General features: G+C 39.4%; 2 protein-coding genes across 2 annotated transcripts; one reads left to right on the top strand and one right to left on the bottom strand.

Annotated features, from left to right (window-relative positions):
• Positions 1 to 3,768: 3,768 nt before the first annotated feature.
• LOC108891223 (mitotic spindle assembly checkpoint protein MAD2A) lies at positions 3,769 to 6,956 on the top strand. Its single transcript, XM_018688331.2, has 5 exons — positions 3,769 to 3,940; positions 4,614 to 4,760; positions 5,293 to 5,413; positions 6,206 to 6,309; positions 6,424 to 6,956. The coding sequence occupies exons 1-5, from the start codon at positions 3,877 to 3,879 to the stop codon at positions 6,594 to 6,596; spliced, it is 609 nt and encodes a 202-aa protein (XP_018543847.1). The 5' UTR covers positions 3,769 to 3,876; the 3' UTR covers positions 6,597 to 6,956.
• Positions 6,957 to 7,113: 157 nt separating this feature from the next.
• LOC108891224 (cGMP-specific 3',5'-cyclic phosphodiesterase-like) lies at positions 7,114 to 12,147 on the bottom strand. Its single transcript, XM_018688332.2, has 3 exons — positions 12,052 to 12,147; positions 10,655 to 10,738; positions 7,114 to 10,450 (listed from the first exon to the last, which is right to left on the bottom strand). The coding sequence occupies exons 1-3, from the start codon at positions 12,130 to 12,132 to the stop codon at positions 10,331 to 10,333; spliced, it is 285 nt and encodes a 94-aa protein (XP_018543848.1). The 5' UTR covers positions 12,133 to 12,147; the 3' UTR covers positions 7,114 to 10,330.
• Positions 12,148 to 14,011: the final 1,864 nt, after the last annotated feature.

The raw sequence follows: 14,011 nt of genomic DNA, 5'->3' as shown, positions 1-14,011 counted from the left end.
GTTTTTGTTACTCCCACTCTTGGGACCACTTTCCTGAACTGACTAATGGCAGCTTTGTGTTGTGAATGATGAATGTTCAAAATGATGACACATGGCTCAGTTTTCATCATAACTGTTTTTATCGAATCAGCTTTAAATTAATCAAATCACCTGATAATTTATCATTTTACATGCACTTTCATCACCTCCATTTTTATCATTTCATTTTTGTTACTTACACCCCTCATACTATGCCAATATATGACATATCTGAGGAAGCAGCCTCAAGGCAGCAGTTGTGCTATCAACCTCTGTTGTACTCTGCTGACTAAATGTCAGCCTACAAATGTTGATGTAATCCCTACTCCCCATTTTAAGAGAACACTGTGTTAACTATCCACCATTAGCATTTTAAGCTGTGTCCCTTTACAATATTCAATGTGCAGTTAAGATTGTATTCAGCTTGGGAAGTGGAAGCTAGTTAGCTTTGTTTGCAACGTTAGCACTGATTCTAACAGATGTGGCTTTTTCTTTACATTTGCTGAGTGCTGCTGTCAGCTCATGTGCATGCAATGTTGAGTTCATCCCACAGTATACAGAAGGGGCGTCTAGCTAGAAGTGGCCCTTTTGTGGGTGCAGCTGTCACGATGGGAAATCACCAAACAATGGAAATGAACTGCAACCACTTAGCCTTCACATAGAACTGAATCATAACAGCAGTGGCGGGCCGTGCATTTCACACCCGGGCCTTCACTGCTGTCCTCCCTGAATTAACCCACCTTTTAATACAGTATGATGTCACGGCTATATAAATCATCAGCAATATACAGAAACGCAGTATAACAGAACTCTGCACAATGCAATGCTATAAAAACCCAATTAACACAATTCAATAGGCCACAGCTGCGCCACACACATCATCTCCAGCAGAAGCATCAATATTAACTCAGAAAATGACAAAAAACGTAAACAATGAAATATACTGTAGGTAAAATGCATTTTACTCACCGAAACTGCTGATTATTTGTAGACAAATAAAATAACTGCTTCTGTGGAGCGGACATTCTCAGCCCTAAAGCGAATTAAAACTTATCCGAGAAGTACAACCGGGCAGACTCGACTTTAGCGTTAGTTAGCTTAGCGTTAGCCTCCACAGCGATAGAAAAAGGACTTACTGTTTGAACTGAGACGCACAGATAACCTCTACAACAGAGTCACTGAACTCAATGCAATGCTATAAAAACCCAATTAACACAATTCAATAGGCCACAGCTGCGCCACACACATCATCTCCAGCAGAAGCATCAATATTAACTCAGAAAATGACAAAAAACGTAAACAATGAAATATACTGTAGGTAAAATGCATTTTACTCACCGAAACTGCTGATTATTTGTAGACAAATAAAATAACTGCTTCTGTGGAGCGGACATTCTCAGCCCTAAAGCGAATTAAAACTTATCCGAGAAGTACAACCGGGCAGACTCGACTTTAGCGTTAGTTAGCTTAGCGTTAGCCTCCACAGCGATAGAAAAAGGACTTACTGTTTGAACTGAGACGCACAGATAACCTCTACAACAGAGTCACTGAACTCTTCCTCCTCCTTCAGCCATTGTGGGTTGAGAAAACAGGTATTAAATCTATACTAACATGTTTTATCTTGCGCTAGTAGCTATAGATGCGGTTTGCTAACTCTGACCACGGTCTCTGACCATCCAATCAAATGTCATAAAAATGTTGACGTTAGCGAAATCCTGCTAGATGGCGCTGATCTCGGGAACTCGAAATCTGATTGGTTAAAGGATCCGCGAGGCAACAGTTTCATTGCCATTCATTTTAAATTACCGGGGCCTGCGCTGTTGATTCTGAACGGGGCTGAAATCTGATTGGCTAAAAGCTCTAATATGCACAGTCAGAATAACACAAATCACTTATGGAAGTGTCTTTGGGTACATGCCCCTCTCAGTTGGTTAACAGCATGTTTTACTATTGAAATTGAACCTTTCCACACAGATTTTGCACCAGTGAACAGCACAGTCAAGTTATGTGCCTTTATGAACACTAATGTACAGTACATTGGGCCATAACTAAAAAATATAAATACATTTGAATTTCCTCTTTTTTCTGATTAGAATATCTTTAAAAGGTTGATTTAATATTTTTAAAATGTCTAAAGAAAAGAACACTTTGTTGCAGGTTTTCCACAAGAACTGTTCATAGTTCATAGTTGTGGGGAGGGAGCGGTCACCATCATATCAGAGGTGGACGACTGACTGACTGATCGGGTTTACAGAATTTCAATGAAAGGCCAACATCTGTTTGTCAGTCTCTTAAATTCCTCACTTCTTCTGTGCAGCTGAACAGCTAGAAAAACTTACCAAATCATTTATATGCAGAGAGAACAAGCAAAGGATATATCACTTTCACGATGCCAGACAGATAGAGAAGCTTTTCTTTGAGAGGGCTTGATGCCAGTACCCACAGTCTCTGTTATGAAACATGACTGTGGCGCTGAGGTCTTTCGATATAAAACCATAGGGTTGTTAGTTTAGACCAGCAGAGACTTGTTAAAGTGACACCAGTTGGGTTTCACACTACGACTGGAGTCTGTGTTGTAACACTTGGCTCTTGAATCTGTAGGCAGGGCTGAAAAATGACCACAAACCAGCCAATACTGTTTTAGGGATTACAGATTGCATGACTCTATGTAAATTTATCAAATTGGTGTTTGCATGTCTGTTAATGTATTAGCTGTTTGTGTGGCTAAGTATTACAATTCAAGCATGAATAATTCAAAGGAGACATACAAAAAGTAAATAAAACATTAACAGTGAAGTCGTATTCCCAAAGCACAAAGGCTAATGAGATTTAGATTTATTACTCATATCCCAACTTTTATCTCTTTTAAGAACCAAAGCTCTCCACCCACTGCAGCAGATTTATATCAGTTACTAAAACATTGTCATTGTAAATTGTATTTGTGTTTTTGGAACTATACAGGGTTGCCCAGCACCCCCACCCCTGTTATGGAAGGGTTTAGTATACTTAATAACTGTACTGAGGCCAGGTAACTTAATGCAACAGAGACACAGAGGCTGTTCGATTGTATTTTGCAGCTTATGCAGAGCCTTTTGAATTCCCATGAGGGAGGGGGGGGGTTTCAGTGTTTCCTATTTGTCAGTGTTCATGGGGCTTTTGGTGAGGTTAGTGATGAATGGCAGAGTGCCTGTGGTAGGGAAAAAAGGCCTGTCAATGAGCAAGAAGCAGGCTGTGAAATATGCTCTGTATGATGACTTCACTGCAGTGGGTTTTTACAGTCACCTCTTCCTTCAGCTGGCGGGGAAGCAGTGGGGTTTCCACTGAAAAGAGAGCAGAGTGAGCTTTAAAATATTTGCAGGTGAAGTTAGTATCTGACTTTAAAAAATGGGCCACATGTTCTGACAGTTAGTGTTAAAAGAGTGAATCTTAATAGTGCACACTGAGACTAATAAAATTGAGATTAATGTGATGAAAGTGAAATGCAATTTTGACCAACTGATGCAATGCGTAGGTCAGGAAAAGCCACTTGATCCCCCATCATGCAATGAGGATTTAAAATCACTTCACTGCCACAAAAAGTATGAAAATGAAAGTGATATTGAAAAATGAAAACAGAATAAAACCTCAGATTCTTGCTGATAACCATGGATAGCATGGCTGAGTTATCATATACTACCCTCTAGCGTCAAGAAATTGTAAGCGCTTTATATACGTCATCAACCATGCGCCGAAAGCATTCGCGCATGCGCAACAGTTGCAGCTGACAAATTTCAAACTGGGCGGCGGGTAGTTGAAGCAAAGACAGAAAAAACACAACAAAGGTTCATTGTCGAGAATTTAACCAAAAGTGTTAAGAAAATGACCAGCACATTGAAAGGTATCACTCTAAAAGGAAGCGCGGAGCTTGTGGCCGAGTTCTTCTGTAAGTATTCGGGTTTATTTGTTATTTCATCAGCCCGTTTTAAACTGTGTAGACACGCAGGCATGCAGTGCTAATGCTAAAGGGCCTTTAGTGTAGCTTCAGCGGCACTGCAGGCTGAGTTCCATTCAAAAAAAAAGAAAAAGAAAATAAAGTGCTTGATCGAAAGTGTCTGAGCTCTTCTCTTCATTTTGACAGACAATTCATTTGAACAGACCAACCTCCCAAAGTCAGTTTGTTTTGTTAAAATGTTAACGGGTCGTGTTCAACCTAACGTGCACCGCCCCCATAGACTTTACTGGTGAAGAAGTAGAGTTTAACAAACCTAACATGCGAAGCAGTTCTGTTAAAACTGTGTTATGTTGATTGTTGTTTGGTTTGTTGTATATACTGAATTCACCAGAGGAATATAACCTCTTTGGGAGAGATGTAGGTTAATGTTCACGAAATGTATCTTTTGCTAGTAAAACAAGTGCTATACATGCTAACTTTACACACATTTATCGATGTGTTTAATCTACATTCGTCGGCCCAAGTTAATATTTTACACATGTACTGCTGCATACAGTGTATTTTGGTTCTTTTTCTGTATCGCTCCTTTGAATTGAACTGATAGCCACGTGACTAATCACTTTTCCTCTTGTATGAATAACGTGATTCATTCTTTCCAACGCAGCATTTGGTATCAACAGCATCCTGTACCAGCGGGGCATCTATCCTCCAGAGACATTCACCAGAGTCACCCACTATGACATGAGCCTTCAGCTCACCACTGATCCCAAACTGAAGAACTACCTGACCAATGTGGTATCTCAGCTCAAAGGTAGCCTCAGTGGTTCAGATGTAATGACTTTAGTGGTAAATGAATGAGAAATAAACAAAGCATTGCAGTTGCATTCTGTCAACCATGTGGATATTACCCCAGCTTCTGTTATATAACAGTAGTTGGCAAACAATGGATTGGTGTATTATGACAGTAATGAGTAGTATGTGTTATAGGTCAACTAATGAGCCTAAATTACAAGATACTCTGTGTACTATGACATGAGACAAAGACTAGAGAATTTTGGCATTGTTACTTTAAAACAGATAAATGATTTACCAGTTCTCAAAAGTCACTCAGCTAATCCATTAATCAACCGCTTATTTCAAGTATATATTTTAGCATTGTTTTCAAAGTATTGTGTTCTTTTTTTGGATGGATTTATGATGGAGTGGAATCTGTCTCTTGTTCTTAAAGGTTGACTCTTAAATGAATGAATGTATATATTTGACTGTTTTTATTTTGTCCTGACTGAAGAGGGGCAGTATTGTAATAGGTCCCATTCAAACTGTGGTTGATGTCTGTGTTGCAGAGTGGCTGTTTGAGTGCACAGTGCAGAAGCTGGTGTTGGTGATCACGTGTCTGGAAACCAACGAGGTGCTGGAGAGATGGCAGTTTGACATCGAGTGTGACAAGTCGGCCAAGGAGAGCAGGTCAGCACCTCCGTTGTCTATTTGTCCTTGAACAGTCTGAGAAGCTGTAGGTTATTCAACAGCACTCTTTACACAGTTGAACAGTTGATTTGAAGCTGCTCTGAGTTTAGGTGGCAAATAATGATGATGAGTTTTTAATGGCTTTGTAACACTTAGAGGCAAAATTATATGTTCAAGTGGTAGTTCAGTGAGACACCAGCAGGTGGCAGCCATGACTCATCTGTCAGAGTGACACACACACATTTATCAGTTTAACTTGTAATTAACCAATCCCAGTGATCTTACTAACAAGTATTGTGTGTGTATCTCTGTGCTGCAGAGCCCCATCATTAAACACATCAGTGAGCCACCATGCTGCTCTGGACACACACACTGCAGCTTATTTGGACTCAATCCCACACACACTGTCCTGCTGCTCCAAATGTGAATTAATCCACCTCTGAAAATCCTCGACAAATGCACCATTTCCTCCTGTTTGAGTAATATAAGATCTACAGCGACCGGCTGATTTGGGAAATTATATTGCCCTGTTTTGAAAATTACATAATATATTTGTTATTAAATCTGAAGATTTACATCTTCAGAAGGAACCATTTGAGCCACAGACGGAATAGAGAAGGCAGAGTATTGAGGGGTGTCCTGTGAATAGAGAACAAAGCTTTGCCCGCTCATACAGGTGTACACATGTTCACGGTGGCCATTTATCCCCTGACAGTTCTCACTTGGACACTGCTCTTCTTCACTGTGTATGTGCACAGTACTTTAGATAATGTGTGTGCCTGTGTTTCCCAGTGCTCCCAGAGAGAAGTCCATTAAGACCATTCAGGATGAGATCCGCTCTGTCATCAGACAGATAACAGCCACAGTTACTTTCCTGCCGCTGCTGGAGACGCCATGTGAGTAACCACACACACAACAAACTTCAGTTTGTCTTAGTTTCAGTTTTGGATTGTGGGCATGTAAATGAAGCAGCTGAATAATCCTTTGGACCCTCTCACCCCCTCTTTCAGGTGCGTTTGACCTCCTGGTCTACACAGACAAAGACCTGGTGGTTCCAGACAAGTGGGAAGAGTCAGGGCCACAGATCATCGACCAATCAGAGGAGGTGCGTTTACGTTCCTTCACCACCTCCATCCACAAAGTGAACAGCATGGTGGCGTACAAGAGGACGGACTCCGTTTAAACATCCCCCAACACCCTGTGAGCTGTATATAGCACCAACCACTGCCCTTTATAGACAACAGTAGATTTTACACTGCCCTGCCCTACCTCGCTATCTGTGTCTGTCCTGTGTGCTGTGTTCTCCCACTTTCCCTTTCAGAATCTTGTCTCATGTTTTTTTTGAGGAGGATGTGTGGACAATCTTCTGTCTACACTGATGTAAATATTTCTCATAAGCAGTCATTTGTCTGTTAGGAACAATCTTTTCTTAAATGTTGTTTCCCCATTCGCTCAAGTTGTCAGGCTCTGTTTTAGAAGCTTAGTGGTTTATATGTTAAACTTTTATAAAACGTCATAAAAAAATAAATGTGATTTGGCTCTATCAGCTGGGCTCTTTTGTGGTATTACAGCTTTACACCAACAGGTGGCAGTGCAACATAAACAATTTTGAGTCTGAAGTCGGCTCATGGTGATTGCGTGTCTTTGTAGTGTAAAAACTTTTTGCAAATTATAGAACAATACACAGTACACATAGAAAATAAGTATTATTCTTTAATGGGACATACCATTTACTTGGCTCACAGTGTTCAGTGGTGTCAACAGTTGCAAATGTGGAACACCTCCTTCATAACAGTACCATATCAGCATATCACATTATGTCACCTGCAGTAAACACCCACAAACCTCTTCTTTTTTTTAAAAAAAAAAACCCTTCCTCTCTGGTGTAATGCCCTCTCATATACATGCAACAAAACAAAGAGAAACTTCTCTGAAACAACCCAGAGGCTGAAGCAGTGAGGAAATAATAGATATTTTGTTTCTTTGAAAAAGCACAGAGGTTAGGCAACAGGCACATGTACTACAGTCCTGGAGACGTATTCTAAGTACAAAACAACCACAGATACAAATGAGCTTTCTGAGCATGTGCGTCTACAAAAGTGCTTTAGTTAAGACCAGGCTGCCTGGCCTGTTTGTTGCTGTTAATAAAATGCACATAGGTGGCACCTGTTGTTGTGCGTGCAGAGTATTGAAGTTTTGTATAAGACTAAAATGATCTGAAGAATGGCAACTGAATGTGGGAGTGTGAGTAAATGACCAACATCTTTATCGTCAAAAACCTTCAATCCCTGTTTTAAAGGAAAACTGGTAATTACAACAAAACATGGCTGTATATTTCAAAGCAGAAGATGAAATCTGGGGTTTTAGTGGGTAATGCACAACTGTGGTCCCACACTGTTATCCACTGGCATATATCCAGTAGAAGCCCTTTGCTGCTTACCACTGAGCAGAATCACTGGAACACCTGGGGTTCGTTTTATCCTGGAGGCATTTTTGACATGGTTGTTGGGTTAATTTGCTCACAGAAAACTGCAGCTGCATGGCATTGGTTCCCAACCTGTTTGATTTGGGACCCCTGAAAAGAAAACTGTCCTTGATCACAGGTTAGGGAGTGTGGGCAGGCTGACTATCAAACCTCAATACTTTATTGTTGAGTTGCTGCTCAGATTTATAAACTTTATCTTTATCAAATTTATCTTTGGACGCTTTGGGGGGTTCCAGGTTGGGAACCACTGCTCTACAGGCTGAACCGTTTGGCCACGTGTCACCAAAATTGCAATATACTAAAAAGTTTTAACCATTCGACAGCACTAATTTCTGCCATGTGACAGAGAGTGATTTAAACCTGTGTCAGCATATACCCCCCAATACATTTAGAATGATTTTATGTGGAAGGAACGTCTCATCACAACACAGTTTGGTCAGGCTGATCACAATGCAAACGCTCCTCCATCATTCAGTTATAAAAATGGGATGTAAAAAAAAAAAAAAACAGCCTTTTATAGGGGACAGGCATTAATGGGTGCAGAAAGATGTGAACAAATAAAATATTTTCTTCTTTTAATTGTGAATTGGTCCTATTTTATCACAACAAGGCAGTGGAAGAATCTAGACCAATTTCACTTTGAAATTGCCTAGTCTTTGGCTATTTTACATTTTGAAAAAAAACAAAACAAAACAAAGACACAATACAGTACATTTCCAAATGTCATCTGAAAGAGTTGTTCCTAAGAAAGATCCTTCAAAAAGCAGAGATGGGATTTTTAGGTATGAAAACTACATTTCCTATATAAAGAACTGTGTGCTCTTGACAAAAGGATGACCTTACAATATAGAAACTCTAATAAATATATAAAACAAAAATAAATATGCAATAGTTAAGACAATGAGTGAAAAAAAAATGTTACAAAAGACTCAAACCCTTGTAGTGTGTGTGCTGTGAACAAAGACACATTTAACAAGCATATCAGTCATTATTGTGACAACTATGTAAAGTATATAGTAAGTACAATATCTGTAGCCCACTGGAATGGTGCTGATCCCTAAGGATCAATGTCTTACCACTCAGTGTTCCCCTAAAATTCACTACCTGTGAGAGATAGTGTAGGTGAGACTTCAAGATGAAAGCCACTCTGTGCAAAAATAAAAATGGCTATGATAATAAATATAGCTTAGTGCTGACTCTGTTATTGTCTCTGGTGAGTGACAGCTATAAAGGAATGGTGACAACAGGAAGACAAGTCTCACAGAGTTTGATGAAATGAGCAGTGATGACACATTCTCACCTGTGTGTCATGTGACTTAGCTAACGGCTTAAATAAGCTAATGTAAGAATTTATTTGAAGGTTTATATTAGGCTTAAGTCTTATTTTTATAGTTTTGGTTATTTGTCATATGTACTCAGTAAAATTACTGAGATCTGGGAAGATGATGAAATTACTACAACACGGTCTGGCAGGGCAAGCAATGAGGAGTCACCATCAGGTCAAGCTGTAAACAAGCTAAAACTGAGCACACCTCAAAGAAACATGTCAGTAATAATCTTTCATGGTGCCGAACTACAGTTCAGTAAGTCTAGTAAACTGTGGTGGATGTTTGCAGCAGACCTTTTGGCTGATAATTGTGTTATTCACCTTTGTTCTCTCTTGCAGAATACTTTGGCTGACTAGATTTTTTGTTGGCTTTGTGGTTAGCAAACATGGGGCATCTGCAGTCTGGCTCTAAGTATGTCAGTGTTGGTCTGTCAGTTTGGTCCAGACTGAAATAACTGAACATCTACGAGATGAATTGCCATGAAAGTTGTCCTGACATTCATGGTTCCCAGAGGATAAATAGTAATGATTTTAGAGATCCCTGACGTTTCCTGTAGTGATACTTTGCTGAAGTCTAAATGCTTGCAAAATTATCAGCTGTACTTTGTCTTTAGCGCTAACTAGCACATATTATAATGCTTATCACGTTGAATTAATATGATGAATGTGGGAAAGTATATATATATATATATATATATATATATATATAAAAATACAGTACCTCGCCATTGTGTTGCATGCTTATCTTAGCATTTAGCTCAAAGCACTTGTTTAGTAATGCCTCTGTATTCCCAGATCTTAGCTATTATCTTGTTGAGTACATGCTAATTAGCACAAATTGGAAGGATGGACAAATCTATGAAAATAAGTTGGGACCTGAACCTGCTCTAAGATTGTTAAAGGCAAGTTGTGCCCTTTCTCTACCAAACCAAATCTAGTGGGTTTTTTCGCCACAGAAGTTCAACTTTTGTTAACTTTCTTTGCACAAAACATCTAATTTGTTCTCTCTTCCGTGTACTGCATATCATGCTAATTTCATGAAACTTTGTGAGACCAGGTTGGACAGGGAGAACCCTGGGAATTTGTGTTGGTTTTGGCTTTGGGATCACACCAAGCCGTTGCCCAGTCCCTTCTCGCACTCCTCGGCCAAACGCTTCCAATGCTGCCGGTTTTTCTGACATCCCTCCAACAATGGGGAGCAGTACTCTGACATGCCCGCCAAGGTCTGTGACAGCGACAGACACATTTTATTTTTAAAAAGCATTGTTATTAAATACAATGTTCGTTTGCTTAACTCCTTTCACTTTTCTCCACAATGTGATAATAATAGGATAAATGTCCACTATTGCTTTTGGCAAAATGCCTTTTCAGACTGTTCAGTAGGTAGAGAGGTTTCCAGAGATAGAAAGAGTAAAACGTGTTGAATTACCTCGTATAACTGGATGCAGATGGCATCAATGAAGGACACCTGCATGCTGGGAATCTTATCTCTTTTCTCACGATTCATCAGGTCCTAAAGTGAAACCATGAAAAAAAAATATGGAAACCACATCAGAAGAATACAAAAATATCTACATTCAAATTCTTCAAATGGCAATATTTTCTGCTGTCCTCAGCTCCTTTGTCAGTATGTTAAGTTCCTTTGGCAGGCTGTATCAAGGAGAAGAGCCATGCCTACAGAGCACAGCCTTTCCAATATTGTAAAAAGTTAGAAGGACAGACGCATGACCTGATCAAAGATGAGCCTGCAACTAACATTGTTTTCACTGTCAATTATGATAATGAAATGTCACATCATAATACCCCAGACCTAAAGGTGACAGTCTTAAAAATGTTTGTTTTCTCTGACTGAAAGATTTTTCATTCATTTCATTCATGACAAAGAAAAGCAGCAAATCCTCACACTTGAGAAGATGGAACCTGCAAAAAACTTAAAAATTAAACAAATGATCAATTTATTTTCTTTCAATCATCTTATCAATACAGTAGCTAAATCTAAACCTTGAGCAAGCCAAAATGATGATTTAAAAACTAATCAAAGGATTTTAGAATCATTATGCAAATATATGCAAAACTCCCTGTGGTGTTGCTAGACAGTCTGGCAGCAGAATTTTAGATTGCTTATGGAGATAGGAGACCACACAAGGGCACATTAAAGTGGTTAAGCCAGATAAGGACAAAACTGTAACTCTATAGAGATGCAGACAAACTAGCAATCTTCTGTGAACTGATAAAAGATTCCTTATGTATGATTAATTTTAATTATTTAAAGCAACATTACGTAACTCTTTGCCTGAAAATAACTGCTTCAGAATCATTTTAATGGCACACTGACTTGTAGTAGGGAAAGCAGAGCCTCTGTTATTCCCACTCTACGTCCTGATCACCTGTTCTTGCTCTATGTAACTTTGGTGAGCAGGCATAATTTATCACTAACTGAATGATAGTCAGCGGGTTAAGCTGCTGGAGTCAGTAATGCAGAATGTAGATTAATTAAAAAGGCTTAGAAGTCATTAAAAACCAGTGTTCATCTCGATACCCAGTGAGGAAAATATCGAGAATTCTGTTACAGTGACAGCTCAGACCACGACAATAGGGCTGCATAATTGTGAATAAAATGATAAACAAAGTAATCAAGTAGTCAAACACAGCAGCATACTGTTGAGTATCATCAAAATAACTTTTGAATGAGATGCTACACCTTTTGATCTCAGCACCAGCAGGAAGAATAAAAAGTAGAGGACCCAAAACAGATCCAGAGGAACACCACAGCGGATGTTGTACTATCAGACAAAATAACCACTGGTGTGATATACCAGTACTTACAATAGGCTCAATGTTCAGCTCTCGCCTCTCCTTATCGCCCTGTTCAAAGAACTCAGTGGCCACCAGCTCAGCAATCTGCATCAGAGAGAAGAGAAAGAGACTGCCGAGTTCATATAGAATCCTTAACCTAAAGCAGATGTGTTGATTCAGTGAACTTTCAGTGAAAACACAAAGTCTGTTAAGGTTGCACTTTTTGAAAGCTTTCACAGTTTCCTCTATCATCTCTATCAAATCCTCAATTTGATTTGGATGCGACTCCATCTCAGGTGGGTGTTTAGCTATGCAAATCACAGTGCTGCTCTATTGTTGTACTTAACCTCAGAAACTCTCTGGCATATTTGTGGCGGTTTGAATTTCAGTGGAGGCGTTTTAATGAACACCCTAAGAGGCTGATCTTGGCAATAAGGTTGGGACATCTACCATGGAGACAACAACATGCTTCTCCTGCTGCCAGAATCAACAGAGTCAAACTTTAATATTGTGAAATGACTGGAAAAGACCAAGAATACTCATAAAGACGACAAGGAAGATTGCAACAATTTGAAGAAAAACAAGCGAGAACAGAAGCATGGAAGGAACAGCTAGAAAGAAGGAACTAAATGAACTAAAGAATAAATAGGTATGTAGAGCATTAAGAACAAAACCAAATAAGAAAGGGTGAGAGTTCTGCCAAAAGAGTGGTAGTAAGTTAATGGTCTGCGTGTGTTTACAGAGAGGTAAATGAGATCTGACTGCAGCCTCGGGCTTCAATCAGTATCACTCTGTGTATGTGTGTGTTGAAGCCATCTGCAGCTCGCTGATTGAGTCTGTAATCAAGGCTCAGTATGGAGCTGCAGGGGGACTCGGCCACAGAGAGAGCTTATTATAGCTGACTAAAACCAACACTAAGCATGAGGCAAATGTTAACTGGTGAGGCTAAGTAACTTTGTCTTTATTTACTTACCCTATGTCAGTCAAAACACCAAAAAAAAAAAAAAAAAAATTTACGTCCACACAGCAAAGCAAGTTAGCTCCATGTCAAAATAACTTGAGTGGCCACGGGCCGCTTCATAAGACTTCCAACAACAGCAAGACAGACCCACTCCTGGATTCATAGATGTATTTCTGTTGATTTTGGAAGGTGCTTGCACACACTAAGGCCATTTAAATCAAGACCATGTCAAGAGACAGGAAGGAGAATTAGAGACTGTTACAACTCTGCTTTTGTAATTGTAATCTAATCTTAACCATCTTTTCAGAAGATCTAATGATGCCTTGTTGCCAGATCTCAACAATTACTTTGATGGGTAAAATATTATCAGCATTATGATCAAAACAGGAAAGTACAATTCAACTTGTAATAACCTGGAATTGTCCTTCATCTGAGACTAATAGTTCTGGAAGAAGAGGAAGAAGTATTAAGAAACTGATGACTTACTCTAACCTAACCCTAACCCTAACCCAGCTAATAAGAAAATAATGACAAAAAATCATTATCTTCAAATATACACATTAATATTTCTGTGCATAACAAATTACTCATTAAAAAACTAGTCAATGATGGTAGCCACGGAAACATGTTACTGCTTAGGCAGCAGCTAGTGTCTCCTCACTCTAAGAGGCAGACAAAGCTCCTGTAGAGACCTAGACCAAGTCATCTTAATTCAAGACTGAATCAAATTCCAGTCAAATGCAAGTCAGACTGAGATGAATCTAAGACCAGGTGAGACTGGACTTAAGACCATATGAGAGCAAACTTTTTGTGTTGTGCAGGTAGTGCCGAATGAATTAGGGTGTGTACCACATGGGCCATTTTGCCCTAAGCAGCTGGTCCCCGGATCGACTCCCGGTCCGGCCGGACCTTTACTGCATGTCGTTCCCCTACTCTCTCTCCACTGTCCTGTATAAATAAAGCCCCCAAAAATTATCTTAATAATCTTTCATTTTAAAAAAAAAGTTAAACAAAAGCCTTTCACATGTC

This window comes from Lates calcarifer, unplaced genomic scaffold, assembly GCF_001640805.2.
Source record: "Lates calcarifer isolate ASB-BC8 unplaced genomic scaffold, TLL_Latcal_v3 _unitig_1900_quiver_1538, whole genome shotgun sequence".
In the NCBI taxonomy this organism is placed as follows: Eukaryota; Metazoa; Chordata; class Actinopteri; family Centropomidae; genus Lates; species Lates calcarifer.
Note: the sequence above shows the minus strand (reverse complement) of the source record. Positions and strands in the feature narration are given on the sequence as shown.

What these genes read in the sequence shown, in the direction of transcription:
- LOC108891223 (XM_018688331.2), top strand. Translation starts at nt 3,877, where the DNA reads ATGACCAGCACATTGAAAGGTATCACTCTAAAAGGAAGCGCGGAGCTT. An exon ending in GCTTGTGGCCGAGTTCTTCT is followed by an intron (nt 3,941 to 4,613) that starts GTAAGTATTCGG and finishes TTTCCAACGCAG; the next exon opens with CATTTGGTATCAACAGCATC. An exon ending in GCCGCTGCTGGAGACGCCAT is followed by an intron (nt 6,310 to 6,423) that starts GTGAGTAACCAC and finishes CCCCTCTTTCAG; the next exon opens with GTGCGTTTGACCTCCTGGTC.
- LOC108891224 (XM_018688332.2), bottom strand. Translation starts at nt 12,132, where the DNA reads ATGCAGATTGCTGAGCTGGTGGCCACTGAGTTCTTTGAACAGGGCGAT. An exon ending in AGCTGAACATTGAGCCTATT is followed by an intron (nt 10,739 to 12,051) that starts GTAAGTACTGGT and finishes GTTTCACTTTAG; the next exon opens with GACCTGATGAATCGTGAGAA. An exon ending in TCTGCATCCAGTTATACGAG is followed by an intron (nt 10,451 to 10,654) that starts GTAATTCAACAC and finishes TCGCTGTCACAG; the next exon opens with ACCTTGGCGGGCATGTCAGA.